This window comes from Podarcis erhardii (genome assembly GCF_964252035.2).
Source record: "Podarcis erhardii genome assembly, chromosome: 4".
NCBI classification, from domain to species: Eukaryota; Metazoa; Chordata; class Lepidosauria; order Squamata; family Lacertidae; genus Podarcis; species Podarcis erhardii.
Genome location: NC_138508.1, coordinates 57,740,558 through 57,766,391, shown reverse-complemented (window position 1 = coordinate 57,766,391; position 25,834 = coordinate 57,740,558). Strand labels below are relative to the sequence as shown.

The 25,834-nt window shown below is 43.1% G+C and overlaps 2 protein-coding genes across 4 annotated transcripts in view; both read right to left on the bottom strand.

Moving 5' to 3' along the window:
• PDE9A (phosphodiesterase 9A) overlaps nt 1–1,053 on the bottom strand; it is a 64,973-nt gene extending 63,920 nt beyond the window's left edge. For 2 of the 3 annotated variants that reach the window (XM_081858598.1, XM_081858599.1), the window contains exon 1: nt 396–1,052. In XM_081858598.1, coding sequence (XP_081714724.1) covers nt 396–464 — 69 coding nt within the window. In that variant the 5' untranslated portion in view covers nt 465–1,052. Of the gene's footprint in view, nt 1–395 lie in introns of all 3 variants that reach the window. The other variant, XM_081858597.1, reaches the window with a different exon arrangement.
• Nucleotides 1,054–16,388: 15,335 nt separating this feature from the next.
• Nucleotides 16,389–25,834, bottom strand: part of SLC37A1 (solute carrier family 37 member 1) — a 40,063-nt gene continuing 30,617 nt past the window's right edge. Inside the window, exons 15-19 of the mRNA XM_081858646.1 lie at nt 25,711–25,784; nt 24,480–24,558; nt 23,563–23,660; nt 19,442–19,494; nt 16,389–17,969 (exon numbers count right to left, since the gene is read on the bottom strand). Of these exons, the coding sequence (XP_081714772.1) occupies nt 17,954–17,969; nt 19,442–19,494; nt 23,563–23,660; nt 24,480–24,558; nt 25,711–25,784 (320 nt within the window). The 3' untranslated portion in view covers nt 16,389–17,953. The remainder of the gene's footprint in view (nt 17,970–19,441; nt 19,495–23,562; nt 23,661–24,479; nt 24,559–25,710; nt 25,785–25,834) is intronic.

The following is a 25,834-nucleotide window of genomic DNA, read 5'->3' as shown; positions in this document are numbered from 1 at the left end:
TGTATTTACATTGTGAACTGCTGGCACAAGAACTGGCGCTGGATTTCCAAACTCCTCTGTAACTTTGCATTCACATCTCTAGTAGAGCACACAGAAACTGTACAAAGTGAGAATACACACAGGCACCCCATATCTCTGCTATCCTGAAACCGGAAGGCTGCTCTCGGAGTTCTCCTGCCATTTACCATTGTCATTTGCAAAATGAAAGATTGTGAAGAAATGGACTCATTCATATTTCAAGGCTGCTTCACAAAAGAGAGGTGACAGATTTTCAGCTGAATGAGGATGCAATCAAAGCTCACAGCATAGAAAAGGAAAGCAGCAGCAGCTGAGCAGTGATTCCAGTTTAATGCAAATGTGATCCTAGCGACAAAGAAACAATGAGTGAAAAGTACCTTCTGAATTCTTCCCCCGATATCCAAATACACATACTTGGGCCGGTATGTAGATGAGCTGGATCCCATCTTTTTGAAGACTTGCTACCGTCAAGACTTTTCCTGTAGTTCTGCTAGGTTAACTCTACGGCAGGAATCAGGTCCAACCAAGCCAAGCAGAGCCACTACTGCCGGGTGCATTCGTGTCTTTGCTTTACTCCATTCCAGTGTCTCCACCTACAGCAGTCCCTCCTCTTAACATGCATGCATTTCCTTGTGCCTCTCTGCCACCTCCTTTCCGTTTTGTTCATTCCTGTGACTCCAGCAGCAGCCATGGACGGGAGAGAGCCAAGCCCCAGATCCCGTCTCCAAGTGCCCTCTTGATTCCCATAGCAACTCTCTTTGGCTGCAGAAGCCTCTGGGCAATCAGTGTGTGTGATGCTGTACTGCAAAGTAGGCTTTGATTAGCTGCTTTTGACACAGAAGACAAAGCACCACTTAGGATGGGGGAAAATTATCTTCATTTATCCCACAGTTAGCGTCAGTAATTTCCATGCTGAAATTTCAACATCCATCCTTTTAGCAAACCTGTCTAAACATTTTTTTTTTTTTTGAATGTACGACTAGCTCCCAGCTGCATTAGTTGTTGAAATCATAAGGACACAATGTAGCAGGAGCTGGCATTACACTTCCTCCAATTAAAACAGATTCTTGTAGGCATACTTCTGTTAAAATAGTTCTGTGTCCTAAAAGAATTCTGCCTACTGGGAGGAAAGGGGGGCCTGGGAATTAATGATAAAGTGATATCTAAGTTTAATTTAATTTCAAGGTTGGAACAAACAGGATAGAATACTCTGTCTCCCCTTCCATTCCAAATAAATTCCAAATGCCATCTGCTGAATGTCACTAATGATCTAGATTACAGTGACTGTGGGCTGCAAGATGCTCAGCTGTAGGGCAAACTGTAGGCTGGTTTCCTTGGCTTCTACATGAACAAAACAGCACACCCCAGTCAGGCAGGCTTGAAACATTGACTTGAAGATCCCAAAGTCTAGCTGATAATCCCTATATGCCATACATCTGGAATAGGGCTGCCGTACGCCTGGAGTTTCCCAGACATAGCCAGTATTCAGCCCTCATAAACAGCATCCAGGAGGAAAACGCTGGAATGTTTAGGAAAATCTGAACGTACAGATTTTGGACGTCCAGATTTTGGAAAATCTGAACGTACAGATCTGGACGTACTACAGCCCCATCAGTAGTGTAAATTTTGATGAATTTCATTAGAAATTGCTGAAAAGCTTGATTTTTCTTTTTGAGATTTCACAAAAAATGCTCAACAGCTCAACAACTTTGGCAAAAAAAAAAAAAAAAAAAAGCCAACTACTACCACTCAACAACTTATTTGTCCAGATGTTCACTTTTTGAAATATAGCAACCCTACTATATAGTTGACAAACCCTATATAGCAGCCGCCTCCAACTAGGCAGCCTCCAGATCTTTGCGGCTGTAACTCGTATGGTTCCTATGCTGGCTGTGGCTGATAGGAGCTGTGCAAAACAACTGGAAAACAAGGTTGTAGGATGGCTCCTATTAAACATCTGTTTGATGTTTAAAATATTGATTTCTTAATTTTGGGTTCAAAACATAAGGTCTTATACATGGGGGTGTCTTATACACATAAAAATACAGTAACTGGAAGAGACAGCAGGCTGAAGAAATTAATCCTGAGCCTTCAGAGTAGGTAGCTACTGCACTGAGGGCCTGATCCTGTTAGCCATAAGGGTTGTTTGTCAGAACCATTCATTACTAACAACAACAAACAACCTTGTAACATTCTTCACCCTTGGATTTGTGAACACGAAGTAAATCTTGAGTAGGGAGTGACAACATCTGGAGAAGGATACCTTATGCAATGATTGAATGAGGACTATTTTCTCATCTCCCTGTCCCCTTAAATCATTATGTAAAGCATAGCTGATACTTCAGGGAGGCAAAAAATTAATGGCATTCAAAGGGCTGGATTTAGGTTTGATGAGGCCCTAAGCTACTGAAGGTAATGGGGCTCTTTATACGTCCAGCTGTCCTTTGTCAACAACAAATTGTCACTGGTTTTTGTGTTGAATATATGCTATATGGTAATTTATGGACCTAATAGGTACCTAAAGCCATTTGCACATAACAAAATATATATTTTATCAAAGTAATTGATACAGAAATGTGCAAACCAGTGATATTTTAGGGAGCAGGCTGGCAGGTGGGGCCCATTACTTACAGCATAGGAGCCTACGACACAAAACACTGTTGCTGTATGTAGGTTTTATTTTATTTTATTTTTATTTTATATTTAGGAAATGTACATCCAGTTGTTGTTTTTCTTTTAAAAAAATTGGGGCCCCAAAAGAGCAGGGTCCTAAGCTATAGCTTGTTTCGCTTATATGTAAATCCGGCACTGGGCATTCATGATTCATAATCATTGGCAAAGTTGTTGTTTTCTTTATACTTATCTATTCTCTTCCTCCTGCCCTGTCCCAGGTTCAGAGTAGCACCACATTTAATCAGACTGCAGAATACACTCTATCCCAGTGTTTCCCAACCTTGGGCCTCCAGCTGTTTTTGAACTACAACTCCCATCATCCCTGACTAGCAAGACCAGTGGCAAGGGATGATGGGAATTGTAGTCCAAAAACAGCTGGAGGCCCAAGGTTGGGAAACACTGCTCTATCCGATAGGTGCGAAGTGAAGAGGGAGCAGTTTTAAGATCAATGGCCAGCTGAGATGGCATTTTGGAGATCAGGGCTGAGTTGGAGGGAGGAGGTGCATGACTTCTGGAGTCAGAATTTATTTTTTAGCAAATAGCTCGGCTTACTTCTGAGCCAGATCAGTTCAGACCAGGGCAGTTCACCTATCTCTACCCCTCACACAAACATACCCCAGCCACAAACAACTTCAACCTACCAGATTCTTTTCCCCGCAAACAAAAGTTTGTCTATGGCCCTCATCTTGTTATTTCTTACATGAGCACTTTTCTCCCTGTATTCTTTTCACTGAACAGCCACACGTCAGCTGGGACATTCATTAAAGTGCTGTTTCCACACCTCTTTTCTAGATTCGGATTTGCTGCATGTTTGCTCCTTAAAGCACAATGTCTCAGGAGTGTTTCAAGTCAAGTCAACTGGAGTCTTTGGCAGAAAATCTGAAGTGGAAGGCTTGTTGTTATTTTTAAGTCTGTATTGGAGCTGCAGCTTCCAGGAATGAGCCAAACACACAAAGTATCTGAAATACAAGCATGCATGCCTCTTTCAGAAAGATGAAGGGCTCAGCATCCTTTGAGCACATGATTCCAGGAAGCTCAGATGCGTCATCGCATACAGCCACCTTCTGGCTAAAGTACACACTAAATTATAAAAAATAAATCAAACCCATTTTCTCCCTGCTGAAATGGTGCCTTTGTCTGTCATCTAGCTTCCTCTGTCGCTTACAGTTCTCCATTCCCAATTTCCTTTTTTCCATTATACTTCATGCTCCTGTCTTTCTTTTCTCAATCTCTCCTCAAGGTGCTGTCTTACTGCCACTTTGGCTTTTCCTTATTTAAACCCTAAAGAATTGTTTGGCTTCATTTCCTTTGCTTGTAGTTTAAATTAAACTCTCTCAGACTATAGTCAAACAGCTTTTGTCTGAGACAAAAACAAGGTTACAACACACCTTTTCTTGCTCTTTCCATTTAAAAAAGTCAAGCCAAGTGTTTAGTTACAGAAATTTATGCACGTCATTTTAGGGCACAGCAGCACTCAGGGTTCAGATGATGTTGATGTTGGTTTTCAGTCTTCATGAAATGTAAATACATTCTAATTTGAAAGAACAAAGCTGCTTTTTATCAGCTCAAATTTATTTCTGTAGATAATTTCTTAAAACATAATCCCTAGCTGGTGAATAACATCATCTGGTGGCAATCATGACTTCCTAAATCTGACTTCTGCCCTTCAACTTTGCTGGTTGTGTTATTATTATTTTATTTGGGAATAATACGCTAATAGTCTCTCATCTTGTATAGTATACCTTTACAGTATTTGCTCCTCATTCCCCCAATTGATTCTGGTGGGACTCTGGTTGCCCTTCATGGAGAATCCAGATAGTATTGTTGCCAAATTGTTACATCCTAATCTGTTTAAGTAGCTGGTTCACACAACACTGTAATTCAAACTATGGCTTAGCAACATCACACAAATGTGTGATGTTTTACTGCCGCACTAAGGTGGAATCTACACACATATTAAAAATGCTGTGAAAATGCTTTTTTAGAAAACGTTTTGAAAAATACATTGAATTTTGCATAGCTCACCATCGCCATCTAGTGTCACATTTGTATGTTGCATTTTACAACAATTTTAAAACGTTTTATTTGCAGCTGTATAGGTGTACAAGATTTGGCTTAGGGTGCTTCCAAACTGAGAGTTGTGGTTAAGCTGCATATTTATTTTTTAAAAATGTAAATCTCTGCTGGGATTGTCTCACCGAAGAGTACTTACCCCAAACCTGCATCTTGACATCCAGGAATTCTCCTTTTATACACCTATTTCCCTTTACAGCTAGCATGAAGAGTTTGGAAGTAAACCATTTTATGACTTACCGAACATGGAATCTATGTTCTATGGAAGTGGAATAGATTGGAAATAGCCTTTAAAAGGTGACATTTTGGGACTCACTGGAAGGGCACATTCTGAAGGTTTTATAGTCCATATTTCCATACTCTTCTTTGCTGCAAGTTTTGCACTGTTAAATCTCTGCTGGGGTTCTCTCACCAGGGGGTACTTGCCCCAAACTTGGGTCTTGGCTTCCAGGATTCCAACAGAGAGGTAGTGCTGGATGTTATAGGCAGTGTATAGGCAGTGTATGGGAAGAGACACAGTATATTAAGAGAATGGGGTGTGTGGAGGAACTGCCTGCACCACCCTAAATCCTTTGCTGCTGATGGCAGAGGTTTCCTTAATACTAATCTTCGCAAGCTTGTCTGGGAGCCCTTTATTATTTGGCTGAAGAGCCAAAGAGTACTTTAATTAAATGGCTACATGGTGCTCTTTCTGCAACACAAATCAAGACATGTTTGAAGAGAAAGACATCCTGACCAGCTCTGGGAACACGGTCAGGATTTTGGCACACTAGCCTTGTGTTTCTGGGAAATCCCAGCTATAAAGATTGTCTGGACTCATTTTATAAAAGCAGTGGAAGACTTAACAGACAATTGGAACTTTCTACAGGCTGCTGGCAAGCAAAATTCTAAATTGAAGGGGGGCTGCTGGATTGCTCTGAGATGACAGCCAAGAAATGGAGAAACTCAAGTTCCTCCATTAACCAAAGGTTGATTGACCCTGTCTGGCAGGAAATTTGGAACTGATGGCGACACTTTGTGCCTCAAAAAGGGGAGAACAGTTTTTTTTCAGAGAAAATTGTGCATTTTCTTCTGTGCTCCAGGAAAAACGAGGCAATTTCATATCAAAATGTAAGGTAACATTTCAGAATCACAGCTATTTTGTTCTAAGCAAGTTGCCAAGCGCAATGACAATAAGGTTCTGTCATTTCTTTTTAGAAAAAATAAAATTACTGGAAACTCAAAGGAAGAAATAAACCATTTCACAATAAAACAGACAGCAGCTGTCCAATGTTGATGCTTCATTGACCCACAGTATTAACCTATGGAAAGTACTACAGTACTTTGGAAAACTGTGGTGCTGTTAGCAGGTGAGCTCATTGCCCACAACTAGGAAAGTAAGTGTCAGTAGCTTAAACAATTTGAAGCTCTGGATGGTTGATTCACTTCTATGGGACTTGTCCCCACCCATGACTAGCAGAAGGAGAATAAAGTATGTCCTCTTTGCATAATTCATATTGTTCATTGATTTCAGTTCTTCTTGGTGCAGAATCAGGATTACTTATGAGCAGAGGAACATGTTGTATATATAACAACTTATTCAGCACCCTCCTGACATTTCTAGGTCAAACATCCATCCCTTTAATTGTCACCCAGTAATGTAGAGCAGGGGCAGGGAAGCACACAGTCAAACAATGCCAGTATGCAAGGCATGTTGCACTTACAGAGAGGAAAGGCAATGTGGTGCTTCCACTTTCGCCAAAGTACACACAGCCTTTCTGCAGATGAGATACTCATTTCTTCAGTGACAAGTCAAATGGAAGTGAACCAAAAGTTGTAGGGGACAAATAAGGCATAGTGGGATGAACACCCGTTGTTCTTTTCCTGTACCCCTACACCCCTCAAGCTCATGTCCTTTCACCTATCCCAGTATACCTGAAGGAGCGTCTCCACCCCCATCGTTCAGCCCGGACACTGAGATCTGACACCGAGAGCCTTCTGGCAGTTCCCTCCCTGCGAGAAGTGAGGTTACAGGAAACCAGGCACAGGGCCTTCTTGGTGGTAGCGCCTGCCCTGTGGAACGCCCTCCCATCAGATGTCAAGGAAATAAAGAACTATCTGACTTTTAGAATACATCTGAAGACAGCGCTGTTTAGGGAAGTTTTTAATGTCTGATGTTTTATTATTATCATTAATTCTGTTGGTAGCCGCCCCGGGGTGGCTGGGGAAACCCAGCCAGATGGACGGGGTATTAATAATAATAATAATAATAATAATAATAATAATAATAATAATAATAATATAATTGCACAGCTCTAATGAAGACCCTCCCCCGCCTCGCCTAATTTCAGAGTTTGCAAAACACGGACACTACAGGATACAAGGATATATGTGCCTCTATTTCATACATCTTAAAAAATGTAAATGATTACATCATCTGGGGTGAGGAAACTTCTATGGCCTAAGGTCCACATTCCTTTGCGGGGAACCTTCTGGGGGCCACATGCCAGTGAAGGGCAGGGGTAGAGGTGAAAGTATATAGAAGACTATTCCAGTCACACGCCCAGCCATCTCTTCATCCAGGCGAGTGAGAAGCACTCTTTCCATTCAACGACACATAGCAGCCAGATAGAAGTATCTGAGGAAGAAGCTTGGCCCGGGGAGAGTCGCAAGGACCAGGCAGAGAGACCTGAAGGGCCCCATTTGGCCCTGGGCCTGAACTTCCCCAGTCTAGCTGTAAAAGGTGTTCCCCGCTAACTTTTCAAAAGCTATTTTCAAAAGTGACTAAAGAACAGATGAGGATTCTAATACCACATTCAGAAAGAGGCTGCCAGCTTTTTTGCCACTGTCCCAGATCCTTAAAAGGAGAATTGCCTGAATACAATTTATGATCATAGGCTTTCTGTGAAAAAAACACCAAACCCATTTACCTTACAAGTACGCAGCTGGACTCTATCAACCAAAGCATAACCTATTAAGAATAGCATTTGCAGTATGCAGGCAGGCAGCATTGGAGTGGTAATGGAAATAAGCACCATGCAGTTCTGGGGTGAGATGTCACTTTCGTCTATTAAAACCATCATCCTCAAGGTCTTGAGTTGATCCTGGAGTTATTAACCAATTGCCTGAAAAATGTAGTTTTTGCAGCTTCCAAGACGAAGAACAGGAGGAATTGCTCAAGGTGCAGCAAACTGCCTGTGAAATATATCAGCAAATGGATCTGGGGAGTGAGGGGAGAAATATCAGTTTGGAAAGGAATTTCCGAATTCCTTTCTGAGATCTGAAGCATCATTCATCCATTTTAAGGGGAAATCACCACAAATATGAGCTGCAATTCCCCCATCTCCCAAATGTTAAGTGTTAAAAAGAATATACACGCAGACACCACACTTCTCTCTGTTATTGGGATGATCTCATGTTAGACCACATGGAACTGCCAGTCATCTTCAGTTTGCCTTGACATCTGTATGTGAAAAGTATGGGACGGGGAGGACAACCAGCTCTTCACCCCTAATTTGATCATACCTTTGGGCTCTTGTCAATGAGGATGTTTAATGACAAGGGATATAACTGTTGCAGAAGAACAGTTGTTCACTGGTGTCTGAAGAACAAGCTTTAGACATGGTTGCATTGTATAGGTAATTTTAACTGCTGTGCAAGATTTATAATTCACTCATGAGCTCACTGAAAAGGTTACAGAGGATGTTAGCTGTAAACATGACAAGCATTATTTCAAACCACTTTATTCTATAGAGGCATTTATCATGAGAAAGCTATCCAATGTGTATGCTATTAAGCTGAGCAGAAATTTGGCAGGTTGAATGGCTGGCTTGACATTTTATGCTTTTTATGCTACAAATGATTGAAATAAGTGGGACTTCGTTGACTCTGCAGTCGAGGCCAATTAAAGGGTCTTCACACATTAGGACTAATACAAAAACAGGCTTAGTTTTAAGCATTTACAATTATCACAGTATGACTACTTATGAGTGAGAGAGGCAGCACTATTCAAAATTGAACCATCACAAAGAGAGATGAATATTCAAATGAGAGTTAGCTTATATGGAGAAATTCAAAGAGCAGGAATCAGAATGTTCCCTAGAGATATTAAAGAAGAATACCAGGGGCAAATTAGATAGATTTAAAAAAAGAAAAGAAAAGCAGTGATTGGTACCACAAAAACATATTTTCAGCTTGTTGGTTGTCACTTACCATCCACTGTTTCCCTTTGTGCTGGACAATAAGTTGGAAAGTAAAGCTTGAGAGGTAGGCAATGCCAACCTCCTTCAAGGCAGCTGTATAAGGGCAAAAATCACATCGCTGGGCAAGAGTGGATGGACTGATGGCTTGAAATATGTTGATGCTGGATCATTTATATTTTAAGTACCTGATGTTACGGAGTGCTTTAAATATGGCATCTTTATAAAGCTCGAAGCAGATGATGATATCACACGGGGCTTCACCAATTCTGCTTCGGCCTCCAGGGACTCTATGTGTCCTCTCCACATCTGCTATTGACAGTGGGGTATTTATATTCAAGGTAAGTATCCAATCCACCATGAATTGGGCCATATCTCCCCCGCTTCCTGATTTTCTGGTAGGCCTCAGATTTGAAATTTTTTTTACATCTGTTTCTGTCTGATTGTTCCTCAAACTTCAGGGCAAGATCTCCCATAGTGTTGTGCAATAATTATATTTCAGACTGATTAGTGCTGGCAACATTCGGTGCTTCATTTGCAGTTTGAGAATGCCTTTTAGTTGATTAGAAAGGCCATCAAATTTCTGTGCAAGTGATGCCGAAGCGGTGGTCCAGTCACACTTTAGGGCTTGGAGAATTCTTTGTATGTAGGCATCTGAGTCGGCCTCCATAGCTGCTGCCGCTTTCAGAGTCGTCTTTCCCATTGGGCTTACTGGCACATTGTGCCAGGGTGCCGGCCTCTCAGGGGCGCCCCAGCGAGTGGGGGAGCTCTGCGGCTTTGCCGGCGGCCTGCCCTTTCCCTCCTGCACGCCTGCCAGCTGTGCCCCATCAACCAGAGCAAGCAGAGGCTTGGGAAAAGGTCGACAACTCTGGGAAATGGGGTGGGGGTAGGGGCACTGGAGGGATCTTTGCACCATGGCGCAGGATATGCTTAAGACAGCGCTGGCTGTTTTGTTGCCTTATTGCAAGAGACTGTTGCCTTTAGGCCTCAGATATTGAGCCTTCAGTTTGCTCTTTTAAATCAAAATGTGCAAACTTACTTCTAGGTCCTTTAAATCCTCGAAGCGTTACCGTTCCTGGTGTGTACAAGTTTTGCTAGTTCCAAAACCTGTGGTTGTCCCTCAATGCGATTTTCACCATGTTGTGTTCAGAGACATAAGATTATGCTGACATTTACGTAGCTTTGCAGCTAGCCATGCCCCCCCCCCCCCGTAGCACAAGAACAGTGTGCTGATTGGGGGGCAGGGAGGAGAGGAAGGAGGGTTTCTTTTCTAATTCCTTCACTTTTCTGCCATTTTCCTACTCAAAATCATTCTCACTGTTGTGTATTGAGTCAAAGGATTTTATATCTGTATTATTATTGTCTGTAATTGAATTAGGGTAAAGTAACTGCCTTTTGGTTCCAGAGGGTACAGCTACTATTGGTTCATTTAAGCTGCTGTATTTGGATCCTCTGTCTTATTGGTTGCCTCCCAAAGGCAGGACTGTGATTGCCTGATATTGTTCCCTCCAAAATGTATCCCTTCTAGCTTGTTCCCTGTCCCTATAAATGTAGCTCTCCCCTCCTCAGGTTTTAGTCTTGTTGCTTTTAATAAAGAAGTGTTACTAGAGAACTGTCTCCAGCATATTATGTCAAGAGAGCTGAAATCACAAACCCCACGTCACAACAACTGGCGACGAGGATGGGATCCGGAATGCTGAGGAGCGGTTAAACGCAGCCCTGCCTCAGAGTCCGGATTGTAGCTAAGAACAAGACTCACTGGCCGGCTGAGAAGACGACCCTGCCCACAGGACAATGGAGAGTCCAAGGGTATTGGAGCCCTTCCAGCCATCAGAGCCCCACACGTGGGAAGACTACGTCGAACGCTTTGAGTTCTTCGCAGTGGCTCAAGGGATCACCGATGCCAGCAAAAGAAGGGCCACATTCCTGAGCTACTGTGGGCCTGAGACCTTCAAGCTGGCCAAGGCATTGCTTGCCCCAGCGAAGCTAAGTGAGACATCTCTCAAAGATATTCTTGCCTGCCTAACAAGCCATTTAGCGCCTACTGAGACCAAGATGGCCCGGCGGATGGAGTTTCATAAGAGGCAGCAGCGTGCTGGGGAGTCTGTATCTGCATTTCCAGCTGAACTGCGGAAGCTCGCTCAGCACTGCGACTTCCAAGATCTGGAAGAGACTCTCCTGGATCGGTTTGTCGGTGGTCTGAGCAGCAAGAAAGCCAGAAGACGCATCGTGGCTAAAGAAGAGGTTACCCTTGCTTCAGCCTTGAAGGAGGCCACTGCCATGGAGAATTATGAAAGAGAGGAGCTTGATGCCAGTCGCAGGGCCCCTAAGCCACAGATAGAAGTTGCGCATGCCATGGAAGAGCTAGAGGCTACTCCGAGCCAGAGCCCAGTCCGTGGGGTCGAGTCAGTGCATCAGGCCTGCACAGTGCACAAAGATCACAGAGGCAGGTGCCCTGGTTGTGGCGGAAACCATGAGCGGAAGAGTTGTCGTTTCCGGGATGCTATGTGCCGGACGTGCGGAAAGACAGGTCACATCGCCAGGGTCTGTAGATCGGCGGCGTTGGGAGCGACAGGAGCACCTAGACTGGAGCATCGCAGATCGCCCACAGCAAACCATGTTCTAAAGGACTGCCACTACGTAACGGAGATCAACGGGAGGGTCGTGCAGTTTCCAGCGCAAGGCAAGGCACACGTCAAGGTGAAGATTGAGGGTCAGCTGTGCGACATGGAGGTGGACTCCGGATCTGGATTCACTATCGTGTCGGACCAGACCGCGAGGACATTCTTCCCCAGGGGTAAGTTGCCCCCTCTGGAGCCCTTCCCGGCAACTTTGCAGTCATACTCAGCGGGCCGCATCCATGTCATGGGAATGTGTGCCGTGAGAGTACAGTTCCGGGACAAACAGGCGGTACTGAAACTGGTGATTGCGAAGGGCAGTCGCCCCAGTCTCTTGGGCACTGACTGGTTTCCCGCCCTGGGACTGAGTATATCAGGGCTTAATTCAATCCAAACCTGCCCTGAGATGAGCGAGGCATTATGCAAATAATTTGCTGGTCTCTTTAATGGAAAACTGGGTTGTTATAAAGGGCCCCCAGGTGACTTCGAATTGGACCCTGGGGTGGCCCCAATCCGACTCAAACCAAGGCGAGTGCCATTTGCACTGCAACCCAAGATTGAAGCAGAGCTGGATAAATTGGTCAAGCAGGGAGTTCTCTCACCCGTGGACTCCGCTAAGTGGGAGACTCCAATCGTCACGCCCCTTAAAGCAAATGGGGAAGTCAGGATCTGTGCTGATTACAAATGTACTATCAATAAGGCACTCAGGGGAAACTCATACCCCATTCCAGTCGTATCACATCTGTTGGCTAAACTGGCTGGGGGCAAGGTGTTCGCCAAAATTGACCTGGCACAAGCTTACCAACAGCTGCCAGTAACCCCACAATCAGCGGAAGCACAGACTATTGTCACACATAAAGGGGCGTTCAGAGTTAACAGATTACAATTTGGAGTTTGTGTGGCCCCAGGGATTTTTCAAGGGCTCATGGAACACCTGTTAAGAGGTCTGCCGGGGGTCTTGCCATTTTTTGATGACGTTTTGATTGCTGGAAAAGACCCACAGGAACTGGTTGCGCGTGTCCGTGCAGTGTTGCTCAAGTTCAAGGAGGCGGGGTTGCAACTAAAAAAAGGAAAAATGCAGTTTTGGGGTGCCAACTGTGGAATTCTTGGGGTTTAAAATTGATGCATCAGGCATCCACCCCACAGATGCTAAGGTTAAGGCCATCATTGAGGCACCACGACCACAGAACAAGATGGAGTTGCAGTCATTCCTGGGACTTATTAACTTTTATCATTCGTTCTTACCCCAGAAAGCTTCGGTAGCTGAACCATTACATAGACTGTTGCAGAAAAAGAATGTGTGGCGATGGGGGCAGGAGCAGCAGAAGGCTTTTGACTCCTTGCGAGGAATGTTGAGTAGCAAGAGCGTCCTTGCTCATTATGATGAATCGAAGCCGCTGGTCCTGGCATGTGATGCCTCTCAATACGGCCTGGGGGCGGTGCTGAGTCATAGGGAACCGGATGGGTCAGAAAAGCCCATCTCTTTCTATTCCCGTACGTTGTCGCCCACGGAGCGCAGCTATGCTCAAATTGACAAAGAGGCGCTTGCAATTGTGACAGGAATCAAAAAGTTCCATGATTATGTGTACAGTCGCCATTTCTCCATTGAAACGGACCACAAACCACTGTTGGGGTTGTTCAACCCGAACAAACAAACGCCACAAATTCTCTCCCCCAGAATGTTGCGTTGGTCTATATTCCTGAACAGGTTCCAGTACACCTTGACCCATGTGCCGGGAAAACGGTTGTGCCACGCTGATGCGCTGAGTCGATTGCCCCTTCCTGGCGGGAGCAATGAGGATCCTGCTCCAGCGGAGCACATAATGATGCTGGAAACACTTCCGGGGGCTCCTGTAACGGCTACTGATATTGCTGAGAAAACGAAGAAAGATGCTGTTCTCTCCCGTGTGCTCACTTGGGTGGGGAGGGGGTGGCCTGGTGGTCCGCATGAAGACAAATTCAGGCCTTATGTGACAAGGCAGCACGAGTTATCCATGCATAAGGGTTGTCTCCTGTGGGGAGATAGGGTGATCATCCCAGCACCACTGAGAAACAGGGTTCTTGAGACGCTTCACATGGGACACCCGGGAATGGTCAGGATGAAGTCGCTAGCCCGATGTTATGTGTGGTGGCCTGGAATGGACCAGAACATAGAACAATGGGTACGAACATGCAAGGCATGCCAAGAGGTGCGGCCAGAAGTGGCCAGAGCACCAGTTCACTGGTGGGAGCAGTCCAGATCTCCCTGGAGCCGGCTGCACTTAGATTTTGCTGGGCCATTCCAGGGGAAGGTCTTTTTGGTTATCGTCGATGCATATTCCAAATGGTTAGAAGTGGCGATGGTCCCTAGCATGGCATCAGCTGCCGTAATCAAGGTGTTGAGGCAGCTGTTTGCAACCCATGGGTTACCTGAGACCATTGTATCAGATAATGGGGCAGCTTTTGTATCCCAGGAATTCAGGGCATTCTTGGCTGATAACTTCATAAGGGGGGTCACATCCACGCCCTTTCACCCATCCTCCAATGGGCAGGCGGAGCGCATGGTAAGAACAGCCAAAGAATCCATTGCGCGCTTAATGGAGGGTAACTGGTCAGCTCGCATCGCGCGAATGTTATTTTTGCAGCATGCGACGGGCAAGTTGCCAGCTGAGCTGCTCTTGGGTAGAAGATTGGTAACGATGTTGGATTATGTCCACCCGGATAAAATGCCAAACCGTAATTCAAGAGCAAACCCCCAGGCTGAGACTGACACAACAAGGTATTTCGCCCCTGAAGATCTGGTCTGGGTGAGGAACTATTCACGAGGTTCGCGGTGGGTGGCTGGTGTGGTCACCCGGGCTAGTGGACCTGTGTCCTATTATGTGACCTTGGAAAATGGGCAAGTTTGGAAGAGACATATAGATCAGCTGAGGCGCCGGGCGCTCAGCAGGGAGGAGTCTGATAATTCATCCCTGGCTAACGACGCAGAGCTGCAAGACCAGAGTGAAAATGGCCCAGAGGTGCAATCACCAGGGGCTTCAGCAAATGAACCAGGGTCTGCTAGTCCTCAGGATGACGAGGTACAGGTAGGGGACCCTGAGATGTCTGGGACTCCATCTGTTCCTGACGAAACCCCTATAGCAGCCCCCCTAACACTGGTGACACCCAATCCAGAACCGGCAACACCTGTTGTCAGGAGATCAAGTAGAAGTTGTAGGACCCCACAGTACCTGAGAGATTACGTCTGTTGTGCTCACTAGGGGGGGGAGGGGTGTTGTGTATTGAGTCAAAGGATTTTATATCTGTATTATTATTGTCTGTAATTGAATTAGGGTAAAGTAACTGCCTTTTGGTTCCAGAGGGTACAGCTACTATTGGTTCATTTAAGCTGCTGTATTTGGATCCTCTTTCTTATTGGTTGCCTCCCAAAGGCAGGCCTGTGATTTCCTGATATGGTTCCCTCCAAAATGTATCCCTTCTAGCTTGTTCCCTGTCCCTATAAATGTAGCTCTCCCCTCCTCAGTTTTTAGTCTTGTTGCTTTTAATAAAGAAGTGTTACTAGAGAACTGTCTCCAGCATATTATGTCAAGAGAGCTGAAATCACAAACCCCATGTCACAACACTCACACCCCACCCCCGCGGCGACACTGGGTAGAATATATAGGGTGCACCTATATTTTCCTTTGCGGGGAGAAAAAGCCGTTCAGGAAGGGAAATTTAGAATAAACAGGGGGACAGGGAAGAATTGAGCAGCCCCATCACATATCATTTCTCCACTCAAGCTGGCAGCCTTTCATGGCTGCTACTCAGCAAAAGAAAAATAATAATTGGGAGACTGCTCTTGTAACTTCTATATAATATCTGATTTGGTCACAAATTTAGAGAAAAAATTCTATAGAGTACATGCTTACTTATTTAATAAATTCAGTGGGGCTTATCAGAAGTGAGTAGACTTTGTAGTTTGTCAGGTATGGCAAGGTAACGAAGATGCACACAGCATGAAAACAAATACAGTGGTGCCTCGCAAGACGAAATTAATCCGTTCCGTGAGTCTCTTTGTCTAGCGGTATTTTCATCTTGCGAAGCAAGCCCATTGATGGCTTAGCGGATTAGCGCTATTAGAGGCTTAGCGGCTTTTAGCGGCTTTTAGCGGCTTATCGGCTTAGCGGATCAGCTGATAAGCGGCTTAGTGGCTTAGAAAAAGGGGGGGGGAGGAAAAAAACCCCACAGGAACTCGCAAGACATCGGCTTGCGAAGCAAGCCCATAGGGAAATTCGTTTTGTGAAGCGCCTCCAAAACGGAAAACCCTTTCGTCTAGCGGGTTTTCCGTCTTGCGAGGCACCACTGTATTTAAAGGTGAACCTTTAACTCCAATAAATGTTCTTACTGCAAGCCCTGCATTTGGAAGGGACTGTTGTGGAAGCAAAGCCAATACCAGAACCAATAGCAGAACCAATACCAGCAGGGGCTGCATTTAAAAGCTGCTTTGAGGCTGTTCCTTTGCAGCTATGTATCTACTGCCTAACCACGGACATCTTATGACATCTTATGATGTCAGATGTGAGGGAGGGCCTCCACCAGGCCAAATTTGGCTTACAGGTCTGAGGTTTCCCATGGCTATGCTTACTCAAGTTGTACGCATAACTACGAAAACCATGGCTATTTTAAAGTAGAAATTTGCCATATTGAGCAGGGAAATGAGGATACAGAATGTAGGACTTTAGAAACATCCACTAATTCTGTCTGACTTAACTGATAATGGGATTTATATCTTCATGTAAGCCTCTGCCTTGTGGTTCAAGTTTGGTGTACACTGTATTAAGTAAGAAAACAATTCTTGGAAAATAGGTAAGTTTATGAACTTTAATAAAAACTAAACATAGTCCTGATGGTCCAAAAAGGGGAAAAACTGGATTTTGAACTTTAATAAATAATCAGTAGCAGTATACATATTGAAAAATACTAAAACCATTGAACAGCATGTAATATGAGTCCCTTTTTAAATAAAATAGTTCTATTATACATCTTTGCAGACCAGAGACAGACTTCAAATTCTCTGGAATTTAAAAGGATGAACGGGGGGAAAGTACTACAACAAACAGGTAACACTTGTGCTTTTATGGGATAAAATATACGTGTTTTTCTTTCTTCCTTTCTTAGTTTATCTAAATTATTTTTAAATATGCAATTTGTATACAAATTGAGACTTTTACACTGTAGAAAATATTGCGACTGTTCCAATTGTCATAATGAAAATACTCAGTAGAATGTTTTGGTCCCAATTGTTGAGTGACTAAGACCTCAAGCAACATTATTTTCTGCATATACAAAATGAAGGGGGAAATCCTGGCTTGTACAGTTAAGAGTGAGCACTCTGGAATGGTTGATCCAAAGCAATCTTAAGTCTCCAAATCAATCATTACCCACCAAATTTGACCAGCAGTTTTAGAGGAGACCAAAGATGCTACACTGCTTGTGCTTCTTATTATAATACCCTCAACAAAATTTTTTTTAAGCCTTATAAGACAAGGCCTGCCATAACTGGATTGGCTAGTAACCCTTCTTTTTAATCAGCATTACTTTTTAATCAGTCTAGATGGTACTGCTTATTAAATAAATAATAATAGGAAAGGGTACTGTTCCCCAGTTACTGACTCCATGAGATTAGGTTCAGAAGCAGGGGACTGGACAATCACAGAGTAACCACCATATATACTCGGCACTTCAGGTTCCAACCCATTAGATACAGAATAACATCGTTTTGAAACTGTACAGTGTGAAAAGTTAATTGATTATGCTGGATAACAGGACAACCTGCTTTCTTATAACAGAATAAATATCAGATATCCAGCAACAGCCATTCTTAGCAAGATCAGACATAACATGAAGGACACTTTGTTCAATGTTTTGCTAATTCTTCTTAGCACACTGCAAACAAGCATCTAAAGTTAGCTCCATTTCCTTTAGTCCTGTTTGCATTCTATTTTTTTTTAAATGAAACCAATCATGTAACATAAAACTTACTTAAGACAAAATCAGTATCAAGGCGCATTTTCTTTGGCTCAGTTAGTCCATAAAACAGTTAATAGCTCCTTTCTTTGAGGACACTCTCCTTCCTGAGATATTGGTATATGTGCAAAATAAAGAGGGAGGAGCGGAGATGAATTTTGAAACCTTCTTCCCATAATCATGCAAATCTGTTCAGAAAATGCAGCTCAAATGCAACAAAAAATCAGCAACAAAAAATCCACAAAGACCAGGATCCAGAGAAATATGTGCAACTGGGATTCCCCACCCCTACTTCATTTTCAAGCACAGCAGCCTCCTTCTTGGTAGTGGGTCATAAATAGGCTCTCTGGAACACAGTCAAAGTCTTTTTTTAAAAATCATTTTAATTTACTTGTTTCCGGAAATTCAGTGTTCTTTAAACCTACAAGAGAACGAAGGATATCAGCAGTCAAGAAACAAGAGTTGATACATCTTGATATATAGTAATTACTACCTTCAAAGTAGGAAGCCCCACCACCACCTTAATTGCCTTTTGGCTTTCCAAGTGACATCTCACAACAGCTCAGGGCAAGGAACAGCTGTTTTAATTATATATAATTATCTATCATGGTCTTTAAGGTAAAGGTAAAGGGACCCCTGACTATTAGGTCCAGTCGAGACCGACTCTGGGGTTGCGGCGCTCATTTCGCTTTATTGGCCGAGGGAGCCGCTGTACAGCTTCTGGGTCATGTGGCCAGCATGACTTAGCCGCTTCTGGCGAACCAGAGCAGCGTATGGAAACGCCGTTTACCATCCCGCTGGAGTGGTACCTATTTATCTACTTGCACTTTGACGTGCTTTCGAACTGCTAGGTTGGCAGGAGCAGGGACCGAACAATGGGAGCTCACCCTGTCACAGGGATTCGAACCGCCGACCTTCTGATCGGCAAGCCCTAGGCTCTGTGGTTTAACCCACAGTGCTACCTGCGTCCCATCATGGTCTTTATTCATATTTAATATATAGATTCATAAATGAAATCAATAAAATAAAATCAATAATCAATAATCAGTAATCAATAATCAATAAATAAAACAGCTAAGACATTTCTATGTCCATTCCTGGCTGCTAAAAGCTAAACTAACCAAAAGGTGGTGTACAATAACTTTTGGAAAAGGTACTGTTATCACACTGGCTTAGGCTAGTGTAAGGGAAAGCCCTTCCCATTGTTCTTCAATACTGAGTGGCTACATATACTGCAAGTCATCTAGAGCCCAAGCTCCTTACTAGCATAATTGGTTATTTAGCACCCTGAAATGGAATGAAACAGGAACTTTGTGCAGTAGAGTATTGGTTTTATAAACTCCTTATTGTCCAGGCCTATCAAGAATCAGTATCGTGTGCCTCAGACCAGCTGCATAATCAGACATGGACACAGTCCAGTTCCACTTTAATTTCACACATTTGTAATTTTCGTAACATCAGTGGTAGGATAGTATAAGGTGTATGCATAAAAAGAGAGTGATGTGCGCTGAAGGAGATGTTTGCTGCAGCAACTCCTGCTGGCAAAAGGCATTTTAAAAACTGGAAGAAGACCGTGAGTATCTATACCTTTTCTAGACCGCAGCCTAGGAAGCACAAGAATTTGCAATTTAAAAAAGGGCAACAAATAACATGAAAACAAGTATCAGAGATATTTGGACTCATCTTATCTGCTCTTGCAACAACTAAAAGATTTTTTAAATAAATAAATAAAATATTTTCAAACAATTACTTGAGAAGCTGATAAATAGTACAGAAATCCAAACAGAGAAAAGAAAAGAAAATTGCCATGTTGTTGTTGAATGGAAAGATATGTCAGCTAAATATAATGTAAACAGAATGTATTGGCACACAGGACGTTAAGCCAAAACTTACAGGGTGCGATCCAGACTACATCGAAGTTCATTTCGTATAAGGCGGAGCAAGAACTGTATAGATAAAATAAAATAAAAACAGTGTCAAGAGCAAAAATGGCGCCTGACATGAATTCTTCATGTAAATAAAGATGGTGTCTTAAAATGAGGGACTGGACAGCATTCAGGCAAAAGTGAGGGCAGACTGGAGGGAATGAATTCTCCTAGGACGCTGACAAAAGACCATGGCAGCTTATGTCATAATAAGTCTTTAAGGTGTCACAATACTCTTTTGTTGTTCTTGCTACAACAAACTAACGTGGATACATCTCTTTAGGCCAGGTACCCGAAGCAAAGAAATGAAAGGAGGTACTTGGGTTACCTGGATAAAAGTGCTGTTTATGGACTAGTGGCAGATTCCCATCTTCTAGTGTAAAGGGGCCAGGCTGCACAATGGACCTAATTTTTTCATATGGGGAACTTGGCAAACAAAAGGTCTTTGGAGGGCCCTAATTTAAACAACTGCCCCTTTTTAAGCACTGGACATACAAATTAATCCACTGGTCACCAAAAGCCCATTATAGCCCCTGTATAATGCGTGACATATTAATCTGCTAGCCAAATATGCAGCATAATGAACCATGCACAGTACAGTGGTACCTTGGGTTACAAACACCTCAGGTTACAAACACTTCTGGTTACAGACTCCGCTAACCTGAAAGTAGTAACTTGGGTTTACAACTTTGCCCCAGGATGAGAACAGAAATCGCGTGCCGGCAGCACAGCAGCAGCGGGAGGCCCTGTTAGCTAAAGTCGTACCTCAGGTTAAGAACGGTTTCAGGTTAAGAACGGACCTCTGGAACGAATTAAGTTCGTAACCAGTGGTACCACTGTATTATGTCTGAGACCAAGTGTAAATGTAAGTTCAGAGAAGCAAAAACTGTAGCCGCAAATTGCTGAAGAGCCAAGTAGAGGGAGCACAAGCCTATTGGTAAACAGATTGATGTGCTAACTGGGTTGTCCTTACACTATTCTGAAAGGGTATCACCATCATTTCCTTAAGTAACCAGGTTTATCTCTCTGATATAACGGAACTGTGAGGGAGAGACCCAGTCCTTTGGGGGGGGCAGGGCGCAGTGGTATGCATACCCCTAAACATTTTGTGAAGCAAAGTTTGCTCTCATTGAGGGGCAGTATTTCAATATGAGTAGGAAAATGAGAGTACTCCTAAACATTTTTTAAAAGAAAAATAGCACTGGAGAAACCCTAGAGTAGAGTGGGTAAATGACTACTAGAGATAACAGATATCAGATATCAGATAACAGACAACTATCTGACTTTTAGAAGATATCTGAAGGCAGCCCTGTTTAGGGAAGCTTTTAATTGTATTTTAATATTTTGCTGGAAGCCGCCCAGAGTGGTTGGGGAAACCCAGCCAGATGGGTGGGGTATAAATAATAATAATTATTATTATTATTATTATTATTATTATTATTATTATTATTCACAAGAGCTTTGTGTGCATGTAATTTAAGAACACTTCTGCAGCAAAACACCTGCTGAGCTGACTGCAGCTGTCCCTGTTGCCATCTTTGTTACGCCAGAGAGGGTTTTGCTCAGAGATTAGCACTCTGGGAAATTGTACACAGTGCTGAAGCTGGAAAGGTCAAGGACTTGGTTCAGCAGCCTGCTAGATGCCCATGAGAAACCGTTTTAAAAAGAGGAACAGAAAGAAAAATGAATCCCTTGCTGATGCCACCTGCTTAGAAGAGCCTACAAAGGCGGCCCTGGAATTTGCAGTGCCATTCCCCTCTCCTTCCAAGAGGAATTGAGAAGGGAAAGGATTTATTTTTCTTTCGGCAAACTTTTAAACTAAGTTTAATGATGGCAGGCACACCGAGGTCCTGCACTGTTGAATTTGGTTTAGCCACTGCTTGACTAAACAGTGTGTCTGCTGCCACACAACGTTTAAACAGTAGCAAAGGGCCCCTCCCCTTCCCCTTCCAACACCATCTGATAAATTGTGGGGTGGGTGTGTTGAGAAAAAGTGGGGCAATCAGGGGAATGAGGTGAAAGCAGGCAGCAGATGTGGAGGGGTAACTGGCTATTCAGGCCTCTTCAGGGCAAATTGCCCTAGGCTCCTTGAAACCTAGCAATGCAATGGTCGCTGGTGGTTCATTCTCAGCACTAAATTCATTTGACGTGCACAAGTACACAAATCGTCTGCATCTTCTGCAATAATTCTCAAATTACAAACAATGTTCTTGAGACAAACAGAAGGATTATTATGCAGAGCAAAGTCAAAATGAGAAAGTGTTTTTTTAAAAAGCAACAACAACAATAACATTTTGCCACCCTCCAAAAAGGACTGTCCTCTCAGTAATATTTCAGAAGATGGAGCTACAAACAGAGATGAAAAGGTTCATCAACTCAGGGTGTGTGTGTGTGTGTGTTGGGGGGGGGGGATTATTGAAACCCTTATGTATAAATGAGGCTTGATTTTACAAATTGGATTCAATGTATTAACTCTTGAAGGAACCATTTTAGGATTCCCAGATAAGATCCTCCCTCTATTGTGTGGGCAGGTAATCCCACCCCTACCTGGCCTGGTCTCCTTGGCAACGCTTCCCCCAGGTGGGATTGGACAACTGACTGAGGTAGGCGGAGGCCTTCAGGTATCCCACCTGAGGGAAGGCAAAGCCAAGCCTATGCTGAATGGAGCCGCTCCAGATCCAGGGGCTGCACGCATCCACGCAAAGGGTGCCCCCCGTTTTAAGTGGGGAGCGGTCATTCCCTACCGCTTCCTTAAATGAAATGTGAAGACACAAAAAAACTACCAAAGCATACTTGCAGCTCCTACCCCTGCCTTATAAAGGTTCTATCTTTGATAGTTTCTACTATAACCAATATTACTGTGGTAACCTAATGCTTTCATGGGGAGGTGGTGGTTAAATATGAATAATTCTTATGTGCCAACAATTGCATATTTCAGCTACATATAAGATTTTATAAAACTTACTGAATTAATCCTCAAAGACAAAGTTTACATTGCAAGAGGGTTTTCCAATTAGGAATAGTTGCAGAGAACTTAAACGATTCTCTCAAAGGAAATTATGATATATATATATTTGGCCCTAGCAAGGTTGGATGTTAGCATAACTACTGATTTCACACTTACAGCAGCAAAAATAAAATTATATATATAAAAATATAATTATATATATATATATATCCCTTAAAATTATAAAAATAAATAAAATTATATATAAAATTAGCAAAAATAAAATTATATATATATATATAACCCTTAATGGTGTCTGTGTAGGAGGCTTAGAGAAGTTCTAACAGTAATTACTTCAATCAGCTTGAAATGTGAATAAAAAACCTATGTTGGCTGGACAACTCATTTATATTCAAGTGCCTCTTTCCCACTTTCACTTTTGCATTAACAATAGCCAGACATTTATATATTTATAGCATGAGAGATGCTCAAAAACAATTCAAACCTCACAAGTGGAGACCAAAGCTCCCATTCTCTTCATGTATTTTAAAAAATGAGGTCCATCTCCCTCCCCATGAGCTGAGAAAATTAGAACAAGTTACCTTAACATCATCACATTTATTTTAGGAAAGTTAAGGACGAAATTTGATGATGGTACAGCATAGTACCTTTTTGATAAAAAGCACTATAAAAGAGTGATATACTGTGTAAGTTGCGCTCCTGCTACAGCATAGTACCTTTTTGATAAAAAGCACTATAAAAGAGTGATATACTGTGTAAGTTGCGCTCCTGCTTGGAAATATAAATCAAGCCATTTGGGAAAATGAGACATTAAAAGTATTAAATAGAACTCTACACAGCTAGATTCTGACTCAACATCAGGAAGAACTTTCTGATGTTATGAGTTGTTCGACAGTGCAGTGGACTCCCTCAGAAGGTGGTGACTCTCCTCCCTTGAAGACTTTTTAGGCAAAGGTTGGATGGCCACCTGTCATGGATGGTTTAGTTGAGATTCCTGCATTCCAACTCTACAATTTGATGATTCTATGAAATCAATGCAGTCAATGCATTAAACTGAACTCCTTTTAACAAAGGAGCCTACAGGACACAGAAATATGGTACTATTCCATACTTTGACTTACTAGCAAGGCACAAGCATCTGCTATCATCAGCATATAAAACACATTGTTCCAACCAGAAGGAGAGAGGAGACCAGCTAACAAAGGTCCCAGAGCAGCACCTAAAACACAGGACACACAGGTTAAAGCAGTACAGTGCAAGAAGCAGCACATCTGACAGGCTGCATAATATTTTATACGTTCCTGAGATTTCAACATCAATAACATATTCGGAAGTGGCTTCTAGGTATGTCGCCACTGCTTCATAAAACCACAAATATTCCTCTTGAAATGACATAGGACAGAGGGCTCATCCAAACTTACTTTTGCTCTGCATTTCTAGACAGAGGTCTGGACTTTCCAGGTCTGACCCCTTTTTTTCAGGGGGGGGGGGCTCTGTTTTTCCTGCAAAAACTGGTTATTTATCGCTGAATCGAAGCAAATGGTCATCCGTGGAAAACCGGATTTGCCATTTGCTCTGATTAAATGGTAAAGATGGGTTTTTCTGGGGAAAGCAACAAAGCGGGGGGGGGGGGGGGGGACAACGCTCTGAGATGTTCCAGGAAAGTGCTTGGATTTCCATTGAAAAATAACTGAGGGGTGATGGGCACAGATTTCCAGGTCTGCAGCTACAATTAGATTTCCAGGTCTGCAGCTTCCAAACTACAAGAAAGAAAGAAGATTCCACCTAAACATTAGGAAGAACTTCCTGACAGTAAGAGCTGTTCGACAGTGGAATTTGCTGCCAAGGAGTGTGGTGGAGTCTCCTTCTTTGGAGGTCTTTAAGCAGAGGCTTGACAACCATATGTCAGGAGTGCTCTGATGGTGTTTCCTGCTTGGCAGGGGGTTGGACTCGATGGCCCTTGTAGAGTCATTCTACAACTAGACCCATCAACTGAACTTTTGTTCTTAAGGCAGATATTTTGGGAGCGAAAGCTTACCTACTGAACCTGTTCCATCAATGATAGCTGTAACAGTGGAGAGTGCTTTTGCATTTCCCTTGAGACTTTTATGGGTACCCTTTGAAAACAAAATGTTCAGACCTTAATAATTTTAGCACAGATAGTAGCAATATTAACAATCATTTGTCATTTATACAGTTCCGCTTTTTTGAGCTCCTAGGATGAAGAGGTGGAATATAAATGAAATAAATAGTCTTTGTTTCACAAAGCTGAATGGGTGGATCTGGGGGTGCTCAACCTATATCAATCAAAACTAGACATTGCAACAGTTTCTCTTAAATGCTTTTGCATTTGGGCCATTTCAGATGTTCCTCTATCTTGTAGTCCCACTACCACCACAGAGCAGCAAGCCAAAATTCTTACACACAGCTGTGTTGAGTAACTGTAGACTGGGGTACTCTTCCAATACTGGGAAACACTGGCCTGCGAGCACTCCAGTTGGAGAACAGCCTTTACCAAAGGTGTCATGGGCTTTGAAGACACTCGAACTCAGGACGCAAGGGAGAAACGTGCTAAGAGGAAGGCATGCTTGGAAAATCCACACTGTGATCAACTCCCACCCAGAAACCAGTGTCCCCACTGTGGAAGGACGTGCGGATCCAGAATTGGCCTCCACAGTCACCTATGGACTCATTGTTAAAACCGTGTTTATGGAAGACAATCTTACTCGGCTACGAGTGATCGCCAAAGAAAGAAGACTTTTCCAATATTTAAATTAAAGGATAAATAAAACATCTTTTCTGAACAGGTAGGTAGCCGTGTTGGTCTGCCATAGTCAAAACAAAATAAAAGAAAAAAAAATCCTTCCAGTAGCACCTTAAAGACCAACTAAGTTAGTTCTAGGTATGAGCTTTCGTGTGCATGCACACTTCTTCAGATACTCCTCCTTAAAACCATATACTGGAACTTGCATTAGGTCAAGACAGGAGCCTTTCCTACCTTCCTTCTCAAATTGTATCTATTGGATTATACAGATACTGGATACACCACCATAAACCTAGTTGTAGATTAGTGAGGATCTTCTTCGAGGGGCCATCCAACCCACACACTTCAAGGCTAATGGAGAGAGGAAGCCACGCTGGCCTATGGATTCTGTCCTTCTCTAGAACATTGTGCCTCTTCCTTTCATGTGTCCCTGTTCTTATTAAAATGAAAATGACTAATATATTATGAGAACTAACCTGAACATTTAAGACAGATACATACTCACCAAGTCAGCTGAGACAGCTGTTGTGATCAACGCATAAGGGCCATTTACAAGCGCTCCGCTGATGAGCAGCATAACTTGAAATGAGATTAAACACAACAACCAGATTATAAGAATTTGTGCTCGC